Here is a 21,267-nt window from a genome sequence, read left to right on the forward strand (position 1 = left end):
GTGTTTGTGTGTTTACTGTGAAGGTACTCCTGGATGACAGCATTACAATATGGCACGGTGGCATCTTCTCGCTACGTTCGTCCCTCAGTGCAGGGTGACAAATTGCTGGGACAGCTGACTCTCTCCAAACACTGGTAGACACTTTGAAAATATCTGATCTTTCATTTGGCTCCACATGACTCTTCTCTAAATATTAAAGCTACAAGCTAAGGCAGATTTTGACTTTGGATTTGTCCTCAAATGTTACACAGTAGTACTCCAGTACTACTTGTCGGCAAACAGAAGCCAAACCACTTGCAAAAGAAACAGTACTGCATTTAAGGCAATCTTTAATTTCTCCTTCTGTTCACATTGTCCCTTTTACATTCCCTCCTCCTATGTTTATTTTTTCTCCCTTCCTCTTTCAACCCTCTGTCCGGATGAGTGGCTTACGTGCCAAAGGAACTGGCTATACTTAGAAAGTATCTTCTTGGCCCCAGACATCAAGAGGCAGCTGCCTGCTGAGTCCAAAATGTTTCTTAGGTGGACAAGTCCTGGAAGGAGATCAGCAAAGGTCAACAAGATGCCCTGTGCCTTTAGAGCAGCCACACAGCCTGGTAGGTAGCATACAGCAGTGACGGCAAAATAGACAAGACAAGTGTGTCTGAGATAGGCAGACAGATGCAGATCACTTGCTCAGGCAACACATTGTCACTGCATACAAGCCTGTCGTTTTATCCTCCACAGATCTGCTGAAGACCTTTCAGCACAACAACGCTCTTTGGATGAGACACAGAATTGTCTGGAAGCCTACCTGGAGTCCAAGAGGGTCATCTTCCCCGGTCCACACATGCTTGCTTTGTTGCACAGACTTTACATCATACTTCATCTTCTTTTTATCATCCTGAACAGTGTGATTTATTTTAATTCCTTCCCTTGATAGTTATTTCCCTGTGCACCAACTAATTTAAAATATAAGACTATAATATAGATGTGGTGGGATTTCTCTGCACTTCACGATTTGATCAAGACTCAGAGAGCTTTTTTTCAATACAGTATTCTGGATAATGACCAATTTCATTTGCACATTAAATCCAAAAGAACATCTCCTCATTAGCTTTAAAGGGCTACCTTGCGTCACCATCCTCCTTTCTTTAACACTAGTTTTTCAGACTCCTTAGAAAACTGAAATCTAACAGGATGTTCAGTATGTGTAAAGGACAGAGCTGTACACCATTTATCTAAGCTTGTACCTGTTTTTTTGTTTTTTTAACCCTGGACATTGACGATTTATTCCTATAAATCAGGCTAATGTTACAAGCAGCCAAAAAATGTGCTGTACAGGGGAAACGCCTTCACTTTTTCAGCAGTTGGGCAAACTACAAACAGAATTTTATTAACTGACACACTGTAGCCGACACTGGCATTTACTGCCAGACTGACAACTTACTGCTAATCTTTGCCTCCACTAACTTTCACCATCACTTTCTGCCGCTTGCATTATGTCAGCATTTTGTTATCATTAAAGGGGTTTATGTAGTTTTTTTTTTTTGAAATCACTTATCAATAATCACTTTTTTACTGCTTATTTGTGAGGGTTATAACCTCACATAAAATAAACCTCCCACCTGCTTTCTCTGTCCCTTGGAAAAGCCACTACTCTGCTTCTTTTGTGAAGGAATCTGGTCGGATTTTCTGATTCTGAACCATGCACACAGCAACAACACTGCAGCTAACACGAGTCCGCTAAAACAAAAAAACACTAAAATACATTCCCTGTGAGCAATGTGTCATAAACACTATAAATGTAGTAACTACTCTGCTTTATCCTTTACCCGTCACTCGCAGGTTCTACTTCTTATCTAATGATGAGTTGCTGAAGATCTTGGCCCAGACAAAAAAAACCCAGGCGGTGCAGCCGCATCTTAGGAAGTGTTTTGATGCCATTGCACGGCTAGATTTTGCTTTGCTGCCCAAAGTCTTCTGGGCGACAGAAACTGCGCTAGACGATGAAGAACAGGAGATGGTCTATAGCAAAGACATCCTTAACATGGTTTCTCCTGAGGGAGAGAAGGTCAGGTTTGAGTAACCTTAACACCTTTGCCCAGATGCTGTCCGGGTTTATATTCTACCTGTTTTTCTTGATTCATTCCTTGCTGAGAATGAGAGAGAGTGAGTGAGAAGAAAAAATACACGTATGCTACCTTAGTGAAGGTAACTATTCAACTTTATAAACTAGAACAATAGTTAAGCATGTCAGCCATCTTCAATGACACGACTCTTCTCTTACTTAGCAAGTGCTAAAGCAGGTTCTCAGATTATGCATGCTGTAATTAAGCAAATGTTGGACATGTCTCACTTGTAAATATACCAAAGTAATCACTGAGCTATAATTGTTTGACATTTCAAATTCTGCTATAAGGATAGTGAATCATTTTTGGGTGCAGTGACAATTTTGCTGGCCAGACCTGACACAGAGGATTCTCATTTAATCAAGTGCTTGACTGTTACTGATCCTGTCCTTCTGTGGGTAAGTGTAGGTGGGTTTGACTAAAGGTCTGAAGGCACAAGGCAATGTGGAAGCTTGGCTTTGCAAGGTGGAGGAGGCTATGTTCACCTCACTGCGACGCATCAGCAAGGCTGCCATTGCAGACTACCAGGTGAAGACTAGAGAGGAATGGGTGGTAGCTGGACATCCCTCGCAGGTACACACACACACACACACACACACACACACACACATTTAAGTAAAGTTAGGGACCATCGCTCTTCAGATTTTTTGACTTGTCTACTGTTGTTTGTGTATTATTACACACTTTAGCTTTTGCATGGGAAAATATGTTAACTACGTTACCAGTTACAAATATATTATTTTCCTAACCATGAGTTGCACTATTGAGCTTCACTTTGAGGAGCTAACCAAGACTTTAATAATTATTCCTATTATCTAAAGCTTTGATCGATTTTGCAATTTATCACTTCAGCTGAAGCTGCTGAAGTCTGTTCTGTTTTTACGGTGACTTAACTTTGCGTCCACCAGGTGGTGCTGACCATCTCACAGATGATGTGGTGCAGCGACATGGATGCCTGTCTGGAGGGAGACCACGACCACTTTGCTGCCCTGCAGAAATTTGAACTCGCTAACTTTGACGTAAACACTAACTACTCCCACAATTGTCTGGTTAAAAATAAAAACCAATCAAATCCACACTTGTGTTTGCTCAAGTCATTTTACTTTTTGACTTTTTACCCAATAACGTTTATGTGTTTGTGTGTATTCCAGAGGCTGAATGCCCTTGCAGCACTGGTACGAGGACAGCTGCCTACTTTACAACGTAATATCATCACTGCCCTCATCACCATAGACGTCCATGCCAGAGACATTGTCACAGATCTAGTCCGCCAGAAGGTAAAATAGTGCCAACACACAAACACATTAAGCAGCTTACATCTATGTCTGTTGTGTGTGTGTATGTGTGTAACAGTTCACCACCTCAAAGTAACAGCAGCCCTCTTTTCCAGGTGGATACCAGCTCTAACTTTGAATGGCAGAGACAGCTACGCTACTACTGGGACTTGGACCTGGACAACTGTGTAGCCAAAATGGCTCTGTCGACTTACATTTATGGCTATGAATACCTGGGAGCCTGTCCGAGACTGGTTATCACACCACTCACGGTAACACATATTGATACTCATTGAGACACACCTGTATGATCAATACATGCCTTTTTCTGTCCCAACTGTAACACATACACCTTTTTATGCGTTATGTTCAGTTTAGACACAAGACATTATGTGTAGCCTATAGAATGTGTGTCCTGTAGTAAACACATCATAATGTGTGTTTATCTGTTATCTTGTTTTTTTTTTATGTTCAAACATTCACAGCTGTTCAAACTGTCCTGTATCTCTCACTTTGCCCTGATATGCAGGACCGTTGCTATTTGTGTCTGATGGGGGCTCTCCAGTTAGACCTGGGAGGAGCTCCAGCTGGGCCAGCAGGGACAGGCAAAACAGAGACCACCAAGGACTTGGCTAAGGCCCTGGCCATACAATGTGTGGTCTTCAACTGCTCTGATGGACTTGACTACAAGGTCAGCCATGACAAACTTATTCATGTTATTTTCATTTTCATTTCTATACCCCACATCTGAACTTTTGTGTGCTCCTTATTACACGTTTGTTTGATTTTCCACTAAATGCTGATTCTGATGCAGATGTTTGCTCTGTTTGAGGATCTCTGGAAGGCTCTGACTGTACCTACTAAGCCATGCCATTAGGTGGCACTATTGAAAAAGCAGTCAAGCCTTCTGTACAAGTGTAGATGTGTGCTACCCAAGGGGGTAAGCCAGAGAAAAGCCTGCATGGAGGGATCCATGTGGGCCCAAAAATGAGGTCAAAACCCTGTGACACACTGTCGCACAAGAGAAATGTAACCGTATTGCTTAGATTATAAACTCTCGGCAATCAAAAAAAAAAACTATCAGAGCCATCAGAGACGCTGTGTTGGTGTTTGGCAGGTGACCCTTGTAGGTGGGCTGATTTAACAGTGACGATCCGAGTCAGACAAACACACTGAGCCATGAAACTTTTGTTTACTATGCAGCTCCCAGAATTACGGTGTTTTTGCTGTGTTTCTACATCATTAAACCACAGTTATGCTGCGTGATCATGCGCAGTAGACGCAGAAAAACCTGATTTTAAAAGATTATGTTGTAGACAGTGATATATTTTAACTCTAACTCACAGGTGTGGTCTATCAATATCAGGTGGTATTTTGTACAAATGTAGAACGACTTCCAGATAATTTCACTTTAAACATAAGTGGCACATTGTTACTTTCGACCCCATCAGTTGTGTCGAAAGTAACACACAGGAGGGAAAGTAACACAACTAGATTTTTTGTGTTTCCCTTGTTCTTATTAAATATATGTGACCATGACCTTGTAAATATGTAACTGCAAATATATTTTGTCCTTTATCTTTGCAAAAAATGTATAAATTACATTTTCATTTTATTTATTATCTATTTACAGTTTGTTCAAATGTTTCAAAAGAAACCCAACCGTATACATGTTCAAAATGTTTTTTATTAAGTCAATCCATTTTATAAAACATTTCTTCAACAATATGAACAAATATATATATATATATATAATATGTTTCTATCCAGCTGTTTTTATACGTAATTCCAAAATGTGCATGAAAACATCTAGCTATATCAGACCTCTGTCTGTCTTTCTGACCTTCACTCTTGGCATAATCTGTTGGTATAATATAACATAAACATGTTTCAATACATGCTGCAACACAGAGAAAGTCACCACATTAGCAGCGGGACAAAAGAAACACGTGTGGTCACTGTAGCGGCAGGAACTACTGACATATCAACATGATTTATTTTTACATTGAAAAACTCTGACAGGGCAAAATTCAGGGTGTTATAAAGCACTAAATAACCTGTAGATTAATCATTACTGTGACACATGAAACGAGAGACATAACTTGTAATTCGAAAAACAGCACCGCTTCAGAAATTTACTTGCCGTGCTCGAAAACAGTTTTCCGAACACGGCCGCAGGAAACGATGATGAAATCATGCGATAATTGGCAGCTCCATCAAGGGTTGCGTGCCGAAGTTGCTGTCACAGCTTGGACTGCAAATGCAGTCAGGGCTCTGAGAAAATCGTCTTGTTACTTTCGTCCCGTGTTACTTTCACCCCTGTTTACTCCTAGTATTTTATTGGTCCAAAATTGGCTTCACTGCTCTCCATTCAAATCAGCGGGGTGGCTTTGGTGCTACCAAAACATTTCCTCAAACCAGATTTGATCCTTTCCTCTCTGCTCTAAGCAATCTTTCTGTAGCTTCTGCCTGCTCCATCACAAGCAAAATACTGTAAGTCATTTAGATAATACCTATCATGCTGTATTTGGCTGAACCTTAAAAGGTATTATTTGTGCGTGCATTTATTGCTTTAATAATCATCATAATTATCACAATTCCAAACACAGGATTGGAACTTCACTGCTACCACTGCCACAGGGACACGGACAAGTTATTCCTTGTTTCTGTTCGTTTACAGTTTGTTTACATCAGTCAGTTTTCATTAATTATGATTAGTTGACAAAAAACACAAAAATTCAGAGTGGGCCTTTAACCTACCCGAGGCACACTCTACTTAATTAAAGTAAAACACATGTGCAGTGAGTTTGGAGTCAGTTCTCTCTATGTACGCTGGAGTTAGTTGTTGGTAGCAGACACCTGTGTTATAAGAGTTGGACAGGGCATTGATTTACAGGCTAGAATCACTGAAATCTATGGTTTTATGTGTTAATGCTGTTTTTCAGCCCTGCTCCACTGTGTCTCAGCAACATTTAACTGGAACTGTCCATGAGAGATTAATAACTTTGAAGAGTGATTTTTGTGTCACTCATTGAAAGGTGCAAGTAACACACTCTAACTCTCTAAACATATCCAGCACAATGTGACCACTTGGCTGCCTTTTTGCTCTAAAAGCTTGACATTTAAAGTCAAAAACATCATCTCTTATTACTTTTCTGTATTGGAATTATAATTGGAATACAGGAATTTAGTGATTTTACGATATGTTTACTTTTATTTTTTCCAAAGTAATTTTCCATGGACAAGGTTGATCCCGAGATGATTTCAAAGGGATAATGTGCAGCAATGTAATTATTAAAATATGATTTATATCATCAAATATCAAATTTTTGTACTTGTTATTGGTGATGAAAAAAACAGTGCTGATATGGGCAAACGTCTTCATCTATACAGCTAAGGCAGAGTGAGGAGTTTGCCACAGACAAGTTCAGCCAATATTATAAATATCATATAAAGTGTAAACTTTAATTACGTTTCTCTCTTCCAGATGATGGGGCGCTTCTTTTGCGGGCTTGCTCAGTCGGGCGCTTGGTGTTGTTTTGACGAATTTAACCGAATAGACATCGAAGTGTTGTCTGTCATCGCTCAGCAGCTCATAACCATACGAAATGCCAAAGCTGCTAAGGTACAAGCACCCATGCACACACACAACTTTTGCATTGTTCACAGGGCACTTTGCACACTATGTATGGAGAAGAATTAAGGACATTGCTAGTCTAAATACTATCCTAAAATTCTAAGCAATAAGCCTTACACAGGTCCATAATTCACTCCCGCACACAGACTTGTCTTATTTGTGTAGATTTAAAGATATCAATTCAATTCAAATCAGCTTTATTGGCATAAATGTATAACAAAAATATTGCCAAAGCTACAAATAAATAAATAAATAAATAATATCACACTCACATAAACGAGTGTCTCACTCAATTCTGTCTTATGCAGGTGTCTAGGTTTCTATTTGAGGGCCAGGAGATTAAGCTGGTGATGACGTGTGCTGCATTCATCACCATGAACCCAGGCTATGCCGGAAGAACAGAGCTACCTGACAACCTTAAAGCTCTCTTTAGACCCATTGCCATGATGGTGCCGAACTACGCACTAATTGCTGAGGTGACAGGCTCTCTGCATGTGTGCTGTTGTATGCTGCTTACTTATTTTGTCTACATAACAGTTTGTAATTCTCTTATTTCTCTCCCTCCCTCCAGGTGATTTTGTACTCAGAGGGATTTGAGTCCAGTAAGACCTTAGCGAGGAAAATGACCCAGATGTACAAGCTGTGCTCTGAGCAGCTGTCCCAGCAGGACCACTACGACTTTGGCATGAGAGCCGTCAAGTCTGTCCTGGTCATGGCTGGGTCAGAGCATCACACTCATACATACACTGACACACGCGTGCATTCATGACACTCAAACAGACACACATGCATAAGTATTCAGTGTATCTGGCATCAGCACACGGTTGACATTTTTTAGTCCTTTGCAGAGACAGTCATCATCAGTGAGTTAGATAGTCATGCTTTGTGTTTAACTCTCATATACTCAGCAGATATTTAATCAGAAACACAAACAATCAAATATTGTACCAGTGATTCCTCAGATTAGAGGGTAAGAGCCTCTGAGCCAGTTTTGCATGTTGTGACTGCAGTTGACTGCTCCTAAGCACTAGTTTTACTGTAATTACACAGTTGTTCCTGGTCTGCGTGGGTGCAGAAATAAGGATGAATGGATGTTCCTGACCATATGTATGAAAGATTGTTGGTTATTAGCTGAAGCTCAGGGAACTGTTGTTCCACACTGAGATACACATTCATTATCACCCACTCTAATGTCTCTGATGTGTTTTATAACTGAGCGGAGGCAGCTTGTTGGGAAGATCCGGTTGTTCAAAATTAAATTATCAGCTCATGTCTGCTGCTTATTATCTTTATTAGATCCGCATTTGTAATGACTCTATTCCACTAATTAATTTGCTCATTATAACATAAATTTTCTCATAATCATATTTATTTCAATGAATGCACCAACTTCTTTGGATGAGATGCCATTTGACAGATTTGATTTAATATTTTAATGCAGTCTTTATGAAACTCAATACGAGGTTTGTTCTGCAGTATGACCAAGATGAAGTGAGGAAATAAGCAAACAAAGAAAGACTAAACCAACAAGTTAACAGACTAATAACCTAAAGAAGATAAATCCAGGATAACCAAAAAAGCACACCACTTGCTAGTCATATTGTAACTATTTGACATATACCCCACTTTAAACAAAATGCTTTGTGTGAAATGCAGATTATTAACGTTTGTTGTGTTCTTAGGTCTTTAAAGAGAGATAACCCCCACCTCAGTGAGGATGTGGTTCTTATCAGAGCCCTGAGAGATTCCAACCTCCCAAAGTTCCTCGTTGATGATGCTGTGCTGTTTGGGTAAGCCTATCAGAAATTTTGGTATGGAATTACAGCTTATTTCTGGAGCTCTTAATGCACACATACTGAAAAATAACAGGACATTAGAATATTACACCAGACTGCTGAAACAAATAAAATGAGTTTCAGTGAGAAAAGGGTTGCTGTTTTTATGCTGTTACATGTGAAAACTGTTCATGAGTATTTATTCTGCCATCCTGCCTCCAGTGGTATCCTGTCAGACCTCTTCCCTGGTGTGTGTATCCCCAAACATGACTACGGTGTGCTACAATCCACAATCCTGGAGTCTCTGGTTAAACGAAACCTGCAGCCTCTGGCTAGCATGACCAAGAAGGTACAATGGGGAAAGTGGTGTTTCTTTGTGTTTTTGAATTTACCGAATGGTTTCCTTATGAATGTGCACTTATCCCCCAAATCTTTTAAACAGGTCGCAAATATATTTTAGTTAATAGAGTAAATTGGTGGGGGACTACTTTTCAGCTGTGGATTAATAGAAAATGTATGCTAGTGACTATTTATGGCACCAGGACGGTGTATGTGAGATTAATTCAAAATAAATGATGGCGCATATGTAATCATAATGAAAACATCACACGTCACCAGCAGGTAGAGCAGGTCATCCACTAATCACAGGATTGGGGTGACCAGTATTTAGAGAGAGTGATCATTTGTGTTTGTTTCACTTTGATGTCGCAGTAAACTTGTATAGATTTAGTTTGTTTTGTTAAACAGGTCCATCCTCAAAACACGCCCTCTTTCTTCTCCTTTCAACTTCTTTTTATACGACCAGGTGATCCAGCTATATGAGACCATGTTAGTGCGTCATGGTGTCATGTTGGTGGGGCCTACAGGTGGAGGCAAGACCACTGTCTACACCATCCTGACGGACACACTGGAGACCCTCCATCACACTGAGCACAAGGCTAACAGCCCCTTCTATCAACCTGTCAAGACCTATGTTCTCAACCCAAAATCTGTCACAATGGGAGAGCTCTACGGAGAGGTACTGTAGACAAGAGAATATATAATACGGCTTCTTTGCTTCTCGCTCTACATCCGCTGATTATTTACCTCCACTCCTCAGGTTAACACATTAACACTGGAGTGGCGTGATGGGCTGATGGCGCTGAGTGTCCGTGATGCAGTTAACGACACCAGTGACCACCACAAGTGGGTGATCTGCGACGGGCCAGTTGACGCCCTGTGGATTGAGAACATGAACACGGTGCTGGATGACAACAAGATGCTCTGTTTGGCTAACAGCGAGCGAATCAAACTTACTCCATCCATTCATATGGTGTTTGAGGTTTGAGCTGCACATAGTGAAAGTAGAGTTTAGTGTTTTGTCTAATCAATAAGCAGTTTAATAAGCAGCACAATACAGGTCCAAGGCTAAAGCACTCAAGCATAAATGAGACCTTGATGCTCTGCTTAACATACTTACATTGTTCTACAGTATGTTGTGCTCCTAGATCACCAGATCTCCTTCATTAACTGTGTTTTTCAGGTACAGGACTTGGCTGTAGCATCTCCAGCCACAGTCAGCCGCTGCGGGATGGTATTTATTGACCCTGAGGAGCTCAAGTGGATGCCTTATGTCCAGACATGGATCAGTGGTCTGACCAAGGTTGTACATACTGTCTCTCTGTCATTCCCAAATTTAAAGTATTTGTGCATTCGGCTTTGTATATAACAGCTTCTAAAGCAGTATTAAATGTTTGTATAAGTATTTTTTATCTGGCAATTACGGGTCAGTATTATGTCCTGTAAATACAGTATATATACAGTACATTAATTGTATCAGGTTTTCTCTCCAGTCATAGTTTTTGACTTGATGACAGTTCAAGCTGTGAGCATCATTCAGTGAACTTCCCCATCCTTTATCTCCCACTTTTGAGTATTTCAACCTCTACATTAAGCTACTTTTTTTCTTAAACAGGCAACATTTTTTGGGGACGGGACCATATTTTCATTTAGTAAGTTCCACTTATTCTGTTTTAACTGAGGGAGTCTGGGCATTGCTCTCCGTCTCCCGAAGAGACACATAAAGCATTGCATATACGTACTTATACTGATCCACTGTCTCTCTAACACTCTTTTTCAAGCTAGTAGCTTGTGTACTAGTTCAAGGAGTAATTGGAAATCCTGTGAAATAAGCTTATGCCCTTCTTTGCTGAGAGTTAGGTAAGATGATACCACTCTTATGCCTGCCTGGTAAATATGAAGCTAGTTAGCGTAGCTTACCATGAAGAATGGGAAAGGAAAACAGCTAGCCTTGCTCTCGCCGAAGATATGCAAGGTAAGTGAGCTTTAGAGATGCTCGAAGGTGGATTTTTTCCTCTGCACTCAGCCAGGCCAGCCCCCTTGCTTCCAGCCTTTTATGCTAAGCTAAGCTAACAGTGGCTGCAACTTTATATTAAGTGGAACAAATATGTGAGTGGTATTGATCTTCTCATCTAATTCTTGGGGAAAAAATTAACAATTGTTTTACCTAAAATGTTGAACTATATGTCTTAACTGTGTTGAACTAACTAGGTTGCTTCAGAGATTATCCCGTTCCCAAATTCATCTTTCTGTGACCCTCTTTCTTCCTTCACTCCGTGACTCTCTCTAGCTCCCAGACCCAGTGCGAACATACCTGCTGGAGCTGTTTGAGCAGTATGTGGAGAACGGTCTTCAGTTCGTCTGGAAGCATTGTACCCAGGCTATTCGCCAGGTGGACATTAGTAAAGTCACCACTCTTTGCTCCCTGCTAGAGGCACTACTGCTGGGTGAAGGAGGGCCAGACCTTAAAATGGTAAATTAAACACAAGGTCCCTGAGGTCTATTTGAGTTCTGTCTATGGTGCTACAAAGGGAGCGGTCTGTTAGGACATTTTTGCGTAATAATTCAGCATTGTGATCAGAAATATTGAGTGTTATAGTGGGCAAGGTAAAATGACAAAAGGCAAAGGGACCTCTGCTAAACCACACGACACCAGTACCATATAAATGATTGAACCCCACTTATACATACATTGACAAAAGCATAATATAGGCAAATGTAGGCCCTTACTAACTGAGCTTCTTCCTCTGTTTGTTTTTGTGTGTGTTGGTGTCAGGATTCCACGGATCTCAACAGCGTATTATGTCAGACCTTTATATTTTGCTATCTGTGGGCAGTAGGCGGCAACCTGACCACTTCATACTGGGATGCTTTTGATACTTTTGTCAGAGAGCAGTTTGAAGACAACAGCAATGCTATGGTATATACATTCTGTATGCACACCCCTACACAAACAAGCAGAGATAGATGGACAAGATGGATAACATAACAGAAACTACCACCACTAACAGAGTAAAATGAGTTTCTTTAATGTCTGATGTCTAATGTTTTATAGCTAATGGCATACAGTTTAATTTTTTAAAATTAATTTCTTTATATTGGTCCAGTCCAAATATGTCCATTAACATGTATTCATTTGTGCTGTTTAGCTCCCGAAGTATGGTACCCTGTGGAATGTCTACATGAACTTTAACTTCAAGCTCCTGGCACAATGGGAGTTGATAATCCCTTCATTTAAATACAGTCGGGAGCAGCCCTTTTTTGAGATGCTGGTCCCTACCACAGACACTGTCCGCTATGGCTACCTGATGGAGAAACTGCTATCTGTGCGACGTTCTGTACTCTTCACTGGCGACACTGGAGTGGGCAAGGTAAGGATTCATGGATACAGTAGAAAAAGCTTTTGAAACAAATGGAACTTTGGGTGTTAGTAATTTGTGTCAGCACTGAAGTATTTTTATTTGTCTGTCCTGTACAGTCAGTGGTGGCACGGGGCCTTCTTAACAGTATCCAGGAAAGTGCAGGATACCTTCCGGTCTACATCAACTTCTCGGCTCAGACCTCCTCCGCCCGCACGCAGGAGATCATTGAGTCCAAACTAGAGAAAAAGAGGAAAAACATTCTGGGTATTGGCTCACAGTTGCATTGCCACAAAATCATATTGTCATACAGTCATATTGCAACATAAGGGTAATCTTTAAAAAAAATGGTTGGCAGTAATGTGTAGTAGGCTAAAACATGCAAAACCACTGCTATGGTCCTTGATGAGACCATTCATCAAGCCATCTGTTCATACAGTTAACCTTCACTATTCTGCTTTTACAGTCCACCTACATATTGCCACCTTGTCCATATGTCACTGTGTACCCATTTCTCCCTCTCTCTTCATCCTTTACCTTTTCTCTCCCTGTAGGTGCTCCTGGTAACAAGAAGTTAGTGGTCTTTGTGGATGACCTGAATATGCCTAAGCTGGACAGTTATGGCTCTCAGCCCCCTATAGAACTCCTGCGTCAGTTCCAGGACTTTTCTGGCTTCTATGACAGAAACAAGTTCTTCTGGAAGGAGATCCAGGTATAAATGTATACATGTAAGATGAGCTACATCCTATTGGTGCATTCGACAAAAGTGATTATATATGTACATACAAAAGTTAGTTTCCAGCCCTAAATGTCCTCACGTATGGGCTGATCAGTAGTAGTATCTGAATTTGAATAGAATAGTTTGAATTTGTATTGTTTAACTTGAATAGTTGTATTAAAAAACTGAATCTGAATAGAATAATTTGAAATTTTATTTAGTAGTTTGAAACTGAATTCCAATAAACTTGAAACTGAATGTAATATTGTAATACTGAAACTGTATTTAAGCCTCACTAAAAATTCAACTCTTTATGTACTTTCACTTTCAGTTCTCTCTATTCAAATTCACTTCTCTCACATCAATTTTAATTCACAAGTTTCAGTTTCAAGGTCAAAGACAGTTCAAGGTTCTTCAGGAAGAGAAATCGAATGCAGATCAATATATGAACATTTTGAGCATTAAACAGTTAATTTCCTGCATTCTGGTGAATTCTTCAGCACCAATTTATGGCGGAGATGTTTTTATTTATGTAAAAGGAAACACAAAATTCACGTGGCAGGCAACAATTCAAAATATAACAATATAATGCAGTCCAGCTCTCAGGCCTTCTGAAATTCTTTCAGATATGTTTCTCCTGCTGAGTCAGCACACATGCAGACATGATTTAGTCTTCCCTCCTCTTTTGAGTCTTTGTTTAGGGAAGTAACCTCTTTAAATGTGATTGTGGCACCTTTTTACCTCAATGATAAATTAGTTCATTTTAATTCAATTATAAAGTCCTTGACTTTAATAGCTCCTGTGTTTCAGCATGTGTTAAACTTCAGCACCTCCGATAAAGTGCAGCTCACAGTTTCAAACAGAGCCTGCGCCTCTGTTTTTAGATGTTTATATTGCAAAACTCTACCGGTGATCATAAAGGGATGGACATGGTCAGCAACAATACACAGGTAGGTTGTCATGTTGCTCAATTGGTACTGAGGGGCCCAAAAGTATGCCAAGAAAATATCCACAACAAGGCATTTTTGTCCACACAACTGCTGCTCACTGGATATTTCTTTATCTTTATCGGACCATTCTCTGTGAATCCTAGAGATGGTTGTGCGTGAAAATCCCAGTAGATCAGCAGTTTCTGAAATACTCAGACCAGCCCGTCTGGCACCAACAACCAAGCCACGTTCAAAGTCACTTAAATCCCCTTTCTTCCCCATTCTGATGCTCGGTTTGAACTTCAGCAAGTTGTCTTGACCACGGCTAAGTGCCTAAATGCATTGAGTTGCTGCCATGTGATTGGCTGATTAGGTATCAGCGTCAACAAGCAATTGAACAGGTTGGAAATGGCTGGTGAGGGTGTATAAATGTAAGTACATTAATGCAGAGTTATCTGTTTTTATTGGAGAAGAAAGAGTTATATTCAGGGAGGAAGTGTGTACGTGATTCTCATCTGGAAACAAAAATTAACTGTTGTAATCTCCCTGTGTGGTACTTTTTTAGATTAAAGTTTAAGTTAGGATATACTATATATCAAGTTCAGAATAAAAAGTCCATGGCTTAACATTTGTGTTTCTACCTATTAAAGCCACAGTCAGTGCAGCACGAGGCAGTTAGAGACAGAGGGAATGCATTTTGCAGTCTGACCATTTCTGTATCTCCCTGTGGTGTGGTATTCCACTACCACCAGCTCAAATGGAGAATCTTACTTTCACTGCCAACATGTGTCTCAATTTTTTCCCTCAGGAGAGAAAAAATATGCATATTGACCTAGTGGATTTTTGGAATCTTAAGAAAAGCTAATACAGTTATTTAACTATCTACAGCGTTTCAGATGCTGAAATGTCCGACTTAAAAGCAGTAGACATATTCTTGTAGTTTACAGATCAGATTGAAGCGAGACAGACAAGCTAATCTGAAACTTAACTTTTTTCTGTACTGTATTTGCATACATGCAGTTTGCTAGAATTTGCATTGATAAGTTGTCGTCATGTAAAGAATTATTTCCAGCTAGATGCTTATCTTGTGCTGAAACAATTAGTCAACCAACTGATTAGTAGATTGAAAGTTCTGATGGTCTTATAATGACTTAGATAATTTTTTAAGCATTCTCTGGTTCCAACTTCTCAAATGTGAGGATGTGCTGATTTTCTATATTTTATATGATCGTGAATCGTTGTCTGTTGGACAAAGCAAGTGACATCAAGATGTCACCTTGGGTTCTGGTTCACTTTATACACTAACTGAAATGATTAATAGAGAAGATAACAGGTGAAAATAATTGTTACTTGCAGCCCTAATATTTTCCCACACCTTCAACATGTGTGTTTGGTCATGCACCCGATGTCAGCTGGGATTGACTCCAGCCCCCCCGCGACCCTGTACGCAGGATAAGCGGTTGACGATGAATGGATGGATGGTGTTTGGTCCTGCAGGATTCTAATCCCATTTCAGTTTTGTAACTGGAGACACTTGATGAAGTTTCTAATGGGAGTTGTTTAGCTTTTCTTGCTATTCCTCTCTTTTGAATTTTGGCAAACCGTCTTTCATTTCTACTCTTCCTACATTCTGCCTGTCCCCCAGGAAATGACCATTGCTGGAGCGTGTGCTCCTCCAGGAGGAGGGCGCAATCCAGTGACCCCCCGGTTCACCCGCCACTTCAGCATGCTGTGTCTTCCCACACCTTCGGAACACAGCCTCAAGCGGATCTTCAAAGTGAGGAGACGCACACTCTCAAACACATGTGTCAAAACAAAGAATTGTGGTACCTTACCACATATCTGGATCGATAAGAAGCCACACACCTATTAACAGACAGGTGCTTTTCCTTAGACGTTACGCATTGCTGAAAAACTTTACTCATCATAAATCACTTTTGAATCACAGTTCAGAAACGTTATTATGTGGCAAAGGCGTAATGTTCATGTACTTCTCTAGGATATCCAGCTCTTACTCTTTCTCATTTCTCCATTTCACCCCACTCCCCACTATTCATATTCTTTAATCACACTTTATTTCTTCTTTCATGCTTGTTATTATCTCTTTCAGGCCATCCTGAATGGTTTCCTTAGTGAGTTTTCCCAGGCGGTGAAGGACTGTGCCGGTCAGATTGTGGATGCTGCTGTTGAGATTTATGACCGTTTGAGTGTGGATCTGCTGCCCACTCCACCTAAGTCCCACTATGTCTTCAATCTCCGGGACCTCTCCAAGTGTGTGCAAGGTGAGCCATGAGCACACATTAGGATCAGCCCGTTGGACACCCAGGACAGAACCCTAACTACTAACAGCCCCAAACTCAGTTAAGGAGCTGGGCTTGCATGCGGTTTCTTTCTAAATACTGCTCACTAGGTGAATTGTAGCACCACATGGGCGTGCCACTTATGTGTACTATCTTGTACTCAGATATGTTTCTGCTTGCAGCCCTTAAAATGCATTTTGAATTGACACTTAGGACTTGACATGAGCAGTGGGTTGGTTTTTTGCGTGGCATTTGCATTTCCAGGAACAGGCGATTGGTTCACCAAAGATGCATTTTAATGTGAAGCATATACACCCTCTATTTTCCTAGACTGCACAAACTAAACTGTAGCTGTGCTGAAAGAGACTGACAGACACAAAGAGTCAAAATCATTGTACTTCCATAGCCGGGGCCACATTACCAACACTTATAAGCTCTGTCTTATCCTCATGCTCCCAAATCGTCTGCACCATCTGCCTTCTTTTCTCTCTCCAGTCCTCTCTTCCATTACCCAGAAGACATCCATATTGCACAAAGATGAGCTCAAGTGGCTTCTACGACCACGTGCTTAACATAGCTAGAGTGCATTGTTTACCACAGAGTGTCAGCTTGGCCAGTGGCGTAGCCGGGTCATTGTTAGTGGAGTTTTCTATTTCTAGTAGCTTATTTCTTATTTGAATATTTTAATTTTACCTAATTTTATTGTTATTTTACTGTTTACTCACTAACTGAATCGTCTTCCTTTCCCTTCAGTTCCCTTTTCCCCACACTCACACACCTCTGCTGCTTGTCCCGCCTCCATCTCTCTCTCGATGTTTGTGGCCCAGCCCAAGTGAAGTCTATGTGTGGGAAACAATGGAGTGCATTACTCAAACACAGCTCCCTTTAGCAATAGAAACTGTTGTTGAGGGTAATAAACCACCCACTCTTCCCACTTTCTTATTATGCTGGCATCACATGGTTTTTCTGTACACAGCGGGCCAGATTTAGAAGGTTTGCATGAGTAAAAAACGTGTGCAAACTTGATATCACCAGCAATTTAACACGTAAGCTTTCTTTCAAAAGTGCAAGATAGCACCTGTTGTTCATTTACTACTTTTGCCTTAATGAATATGCAGTTAGCATATTATGCAAATACATTTATTTTCTACACACAATGTGATCTAACAAGCCTACCAGCAATTTCATGTGAGTGCAACAGCATCTGTATTTAATATGTTTGAAAGGAAGGTGCAAACCACCAAGTGTTGCGCAGAGATGGCTGCTGTTATCGTTGTGAGAAGGAGACACAGCCGTAATGAAAGAACACGTAGAGAAATTAACAATATTAGATAATATTATTCTATATCCAATATATAGAAATAAAATTATTTCATTTTATTTATTCGATGAACTATACGAATTGAATTATTTCTTTGTATTTTCCTTGAAGCTTTGGCAATACTGTTGTATTAACATTCATGCCAATAAAGCAAATTTCGTTTCGACCTGACTTCTTTTCTCCATGAGATGGAAGAATTTAGAAAGTTGTGTGGCGCTGCGGAGAGCCCCCAGCTGCAGTAGTGCATGGATCACACGTAAAATTCATCCAGCCAGAGGGAACGATCACCAGCTGTTCTCAGCGCGCCGGTCGTAATAGCGACACAACCCACTGTAGGTATCGGAGAGGGAATGTGGCGTTGGGGAGTACGGGGCCAGAGCCAGGAGTTCGCGGAGCGACAGGTCACAGTGCGGACGGTCTGTGATTGTTCCCTCTGGCTGGATGAAGCATGACCTGCCTGCATTTCCTTGCGTCTCGGTCATTCCTGCACACTGCATCTGTTTCTGCTGGGGTTTGCCAAAGCAGTGCTTAGTGCAGTCTTAGGCAGGATGGGCAGGTACATACGATTTCTGCATACTGGCGCTCTGAATGAAACAAACCAAGGTTTTTACGCAGTGGCTGCTTTCCCTCCCGACTCTTCATGGCAGAAACCATTAAAACACGCAAAACCCTCAGTTAAATACTGCTACCTCCATTGTGTTTGCTCCTGTTGTCATCAACGCAATAATTCTTAGTTGATCACCCATAACAGGTACTACAATTGCTCATGTGATATTTTAGAATGCACACGCATTCTTGATTTGAAGCATGAGCATGTGAGCAGCAGAAAAGACACTTCTGGCTGTATTTTTCACCAAGCCCCTTGTTTCACACAGGATGTCTAAAACACACACACACACACACACACACATATTACTGTATACACAGAAAGACACACATAATTTAAAGTTAGTGTGGCTAAATTTCAATCCATCTTCCCCTCTCTGGATATCCAGGTATGCTGCAGTGTGAGCCGAGTCAAGTGAGAGACAAGAACCAGATCTTCCGTCTCTTCTGCCACGAATGTCAGCGAGTGTTCCACGACCGACTCATCAACAACCAAGATAAGACCTATTTCAACACCATCATCAGTGATATGGCCAGTAAGAACTCTGTCCCCGTCCCGATGGTTCACTTTGTTAAGTGCACAAACTGGTTGAATCCTGCACATCGGACTACCAAGTGTTGTTCTACCAATTTTCCACTTATTTTGCATCTTTACTGGTTTAAGAATACTCGTCTTTTTGACCCTCTCTCATTCTGCCAGGCAAGTATTTTAGCATTAACTTGGAGCCCTCATACTTTATGACTCAGCCCATTATATTTGGGGACTTCATCAAGGTCAGATTCTTAGAGAGAATGCTTTATAAATTCAGAAAACATTAGATTTATGTTTACACTGAAATAGCTCAAATGTATTTATTCGCTTTGCTGTCCATGTAATAATCCCTGTAGGTGGGGGCAGAGAAACAAGATCGTGTGTATGAGGATCTGACAGACATGGATAAGATTCAGGCTATTCTCCAGGACTACCTCGATGATTACAACATGACCTTCTCCAAGGAGACCAAGCTGGTTTTCTTCCAGGACGCCATTGAGCATGTCTCCAGGTGTGTACATTCGAACATTGCTATTTAAATGGCAGACGAATGGCACGTTATAAAATCCATCAATTGATAAAAAAAGTGTGATGCAGACACTCAGCAAAGAGAGATAGAAAGCTCATGTGGACGAGCCAGAGTGGTACGTACAGAAATGTATGTACAGTTTTGTGGTTTATCAGTGTATGAACTACATTGCAGACTGGAGTCTTTGTTAACAGTGACAGAACGCAGAACATTCCTGGCTGATCTTGTCGGTGTGCCTGGACTTTTAAATGATCAATGACAGGTAGAGGACACAGGAGCAGGCAGATGAAGTAGGTGATATTTTATTAACAGGAACAAACTGAGGAACACAGGCTTACTTACTGCGCACATACAGCATGTGGTGCGGTCCACACATGTCTTACGTGAATGACTAATCATTCATGCAGCACACCTGGACACACCACCGCTCACTGAACAGATCTCTGGCTCACTGCCACAAACAACTGTCTCCACCTGCTGGCATGTAAAGCCGTCTGCTCCCAGCACTGTTCCACAGACTTCTATTCCTGTCATCATCACGCATAGACCAGTAAACCGAAATGTGCACATCCAACACAGAAATAATAGTAATCTCTTAAGGATTAGGACAACTGCACCAACTCCAGCACCCAGAACAAACTCATTTAAAATGGCTCTCTTCAATGTGAGATCACTTTCAAGTAAGACTTTTATCTTAAATGATTTTATCTTGTCTGCAAATCTAGATTTTATGTTTTTAACTGAATCCTGGTTGCAAATGAATGACTATAGCCAGCTAGCTGAACTGTGTCCGCCTCAATATGATTGTTTTAGTCAACCGAGGGTCAGTGGTCGTGGTGGTGGGCTAGTGAGCGTGTATAGGAAAAATTTTAAATGTCATCAAGTACGCTGTGATGAATTTAACTCCTTTGAAGTTCTCACTCTTAAAGTTGGAGGGCTGCAACCTATCATATTTGTTATAATTTATCGCCCCCCAAAACCGCCTGGAGGATTTTTATCAGAACTTCCTGAATTTTTATCTACTCTGGTTTTAAATTATGACAGAATTGTTCTTTGTGGCGATTTTAATATTCATGTTGATGACCCCAACAATGTTAATGCAACTGACCTTTTAAATATGGCCACTTCTTTTAACTTCAAACAACATGTCAAAGGGCAAACACATAACCGTGGTCATACACTGGACTTGGTTTTTACCCTGGGTGTCAGCATTTCCTCTGTGGAATTAGTGGACATGACCATATCTGACCACAGATGTATTGTTTTTAGCTGCGATTCGCCTGTTACTCATGCTGCCTCACCAAGCTCCGTGTGTTGTCGCATCTTTAATGAACAAAGTGTTTCAAAGTTTTGCGCATTCTTTCAGAGCCAAAGCCAACACCTGTCTGATTCCAACACCAATAATCTGGTCAATCACTTCAATCATATCTGCTTGTCGTCACTAAATATTACTGCTCCTCTAAAGGTTAGGCCTACGTCTAAAGCTAGTAAGCAACCCTGGATAAATGACAGCATTCGCAGCCTCAAAAGGGAATGCAGGAAAGCAGAGCGCAGATGGAAAAAATCCAGTCTCCAAGTCCATTACCTCAGTCTGAAGGATTTATTAATTAACTACAATAAAATGGTTAAGGATGCGAGAACACACTATTTTTCCGAACTCATTACTACACATAAACACAATCCCAGGTTTCTGTTTAAGACTGTGGATCAGCTGGTAAACCCAATCCCTCCTTGTGCCTCAGCTGGAAGTAATGATGACTGTGAATTGTTTTTATCTTATTTTACCAATAAGGTGGTGTCAATCAGAGCCTCTATTACCCCTGTGGACTCTTACTCA

General features: G+C 40.8%; 1 protein-coding gene across 1 annotated transcript in view; it reads left to right on the top strand.

The window, feature by feature from the left end:
• LOC119893064 (dynein heavy chain 6, axonemal-like) overlaps positions 1–21,267 on the top strand; it is a 49,520-nt gene that overhangs the window by 636 nt on the left and 27,617 nt on the right. Inside the window, 27 exon segments of the mRNA XM_038704991.1 lie at positions 425–596; positions 727–756; positions 759–819; positions 1,825–2,053; positions 2,520–2,684; positions 3,020–3,130; positions 3,263–3,388; positions 3,502–3,657; positions 3,915–4,076; positions 6,873–7,010; positions 7,331–7,498; positions 7,594–7,742; positions 8,705–8,812; positions 9,020–9,146; positions 9,603–9,815; positions 9,897–10,118; positions 10,320–10,439; positions 11,427–11,609; positions 11,913–12,056; positions 12,286–12,507; positions 12,615–12,762; positions 13,050–13,207; positions 15,788–15,919; positions 16,253–16,424; positions 18,759–18,905; positions 19,070–19,143; positions 19,258–19,412. Of these exon segments, the coding sequence (XP_038560919.1) occupies positions 425–596; positions 727–756; positions 759–819; positions 1,825–2,053; positions 2,520–2,684; positions 3,020–3,130; positions 3,263–3,388; positions 3,502–3,657; positions 3,915–4,076; positions 6,873–7,010; positions 7,331–7,498; positions 7,594–7,742; positions 8,705–8,812; positions 9,020–9,146; positions 9,603–9,815; positions 9,897–10,118; positions 10,320–10,439; positions 11,427–11,609; positions 11,913–12,056; positions 12,286–12,507; positions 12,615–12,762; positions 13,050–13,207; positions 15,788–15,919; positions 16,253–16,424; positions 18,759–18,905; positions 19,070–19,143; positions 19,258–19,412 (3,992 nt within the window).

The sequence above is a fragment of the Micropterus salmoides genome, unplaced genomic scaffold (genome assembly GCF_014851395.1).
Source record: "Micropterus salmoides isolate LMB-PRFRI ecotype aquatic unplaced genomic scaffold, ASM1485139v1 Ms_hic_scaffold_8, whole genome shotgun sequence".
In the NCBI taxonomy this organism is placed as follows: Eukaryota; Metazoa; Chordata; class Actinopteri; order Centrarchiformes; family Centrarchidae; genus Micropterus; species Micropterus salmoides.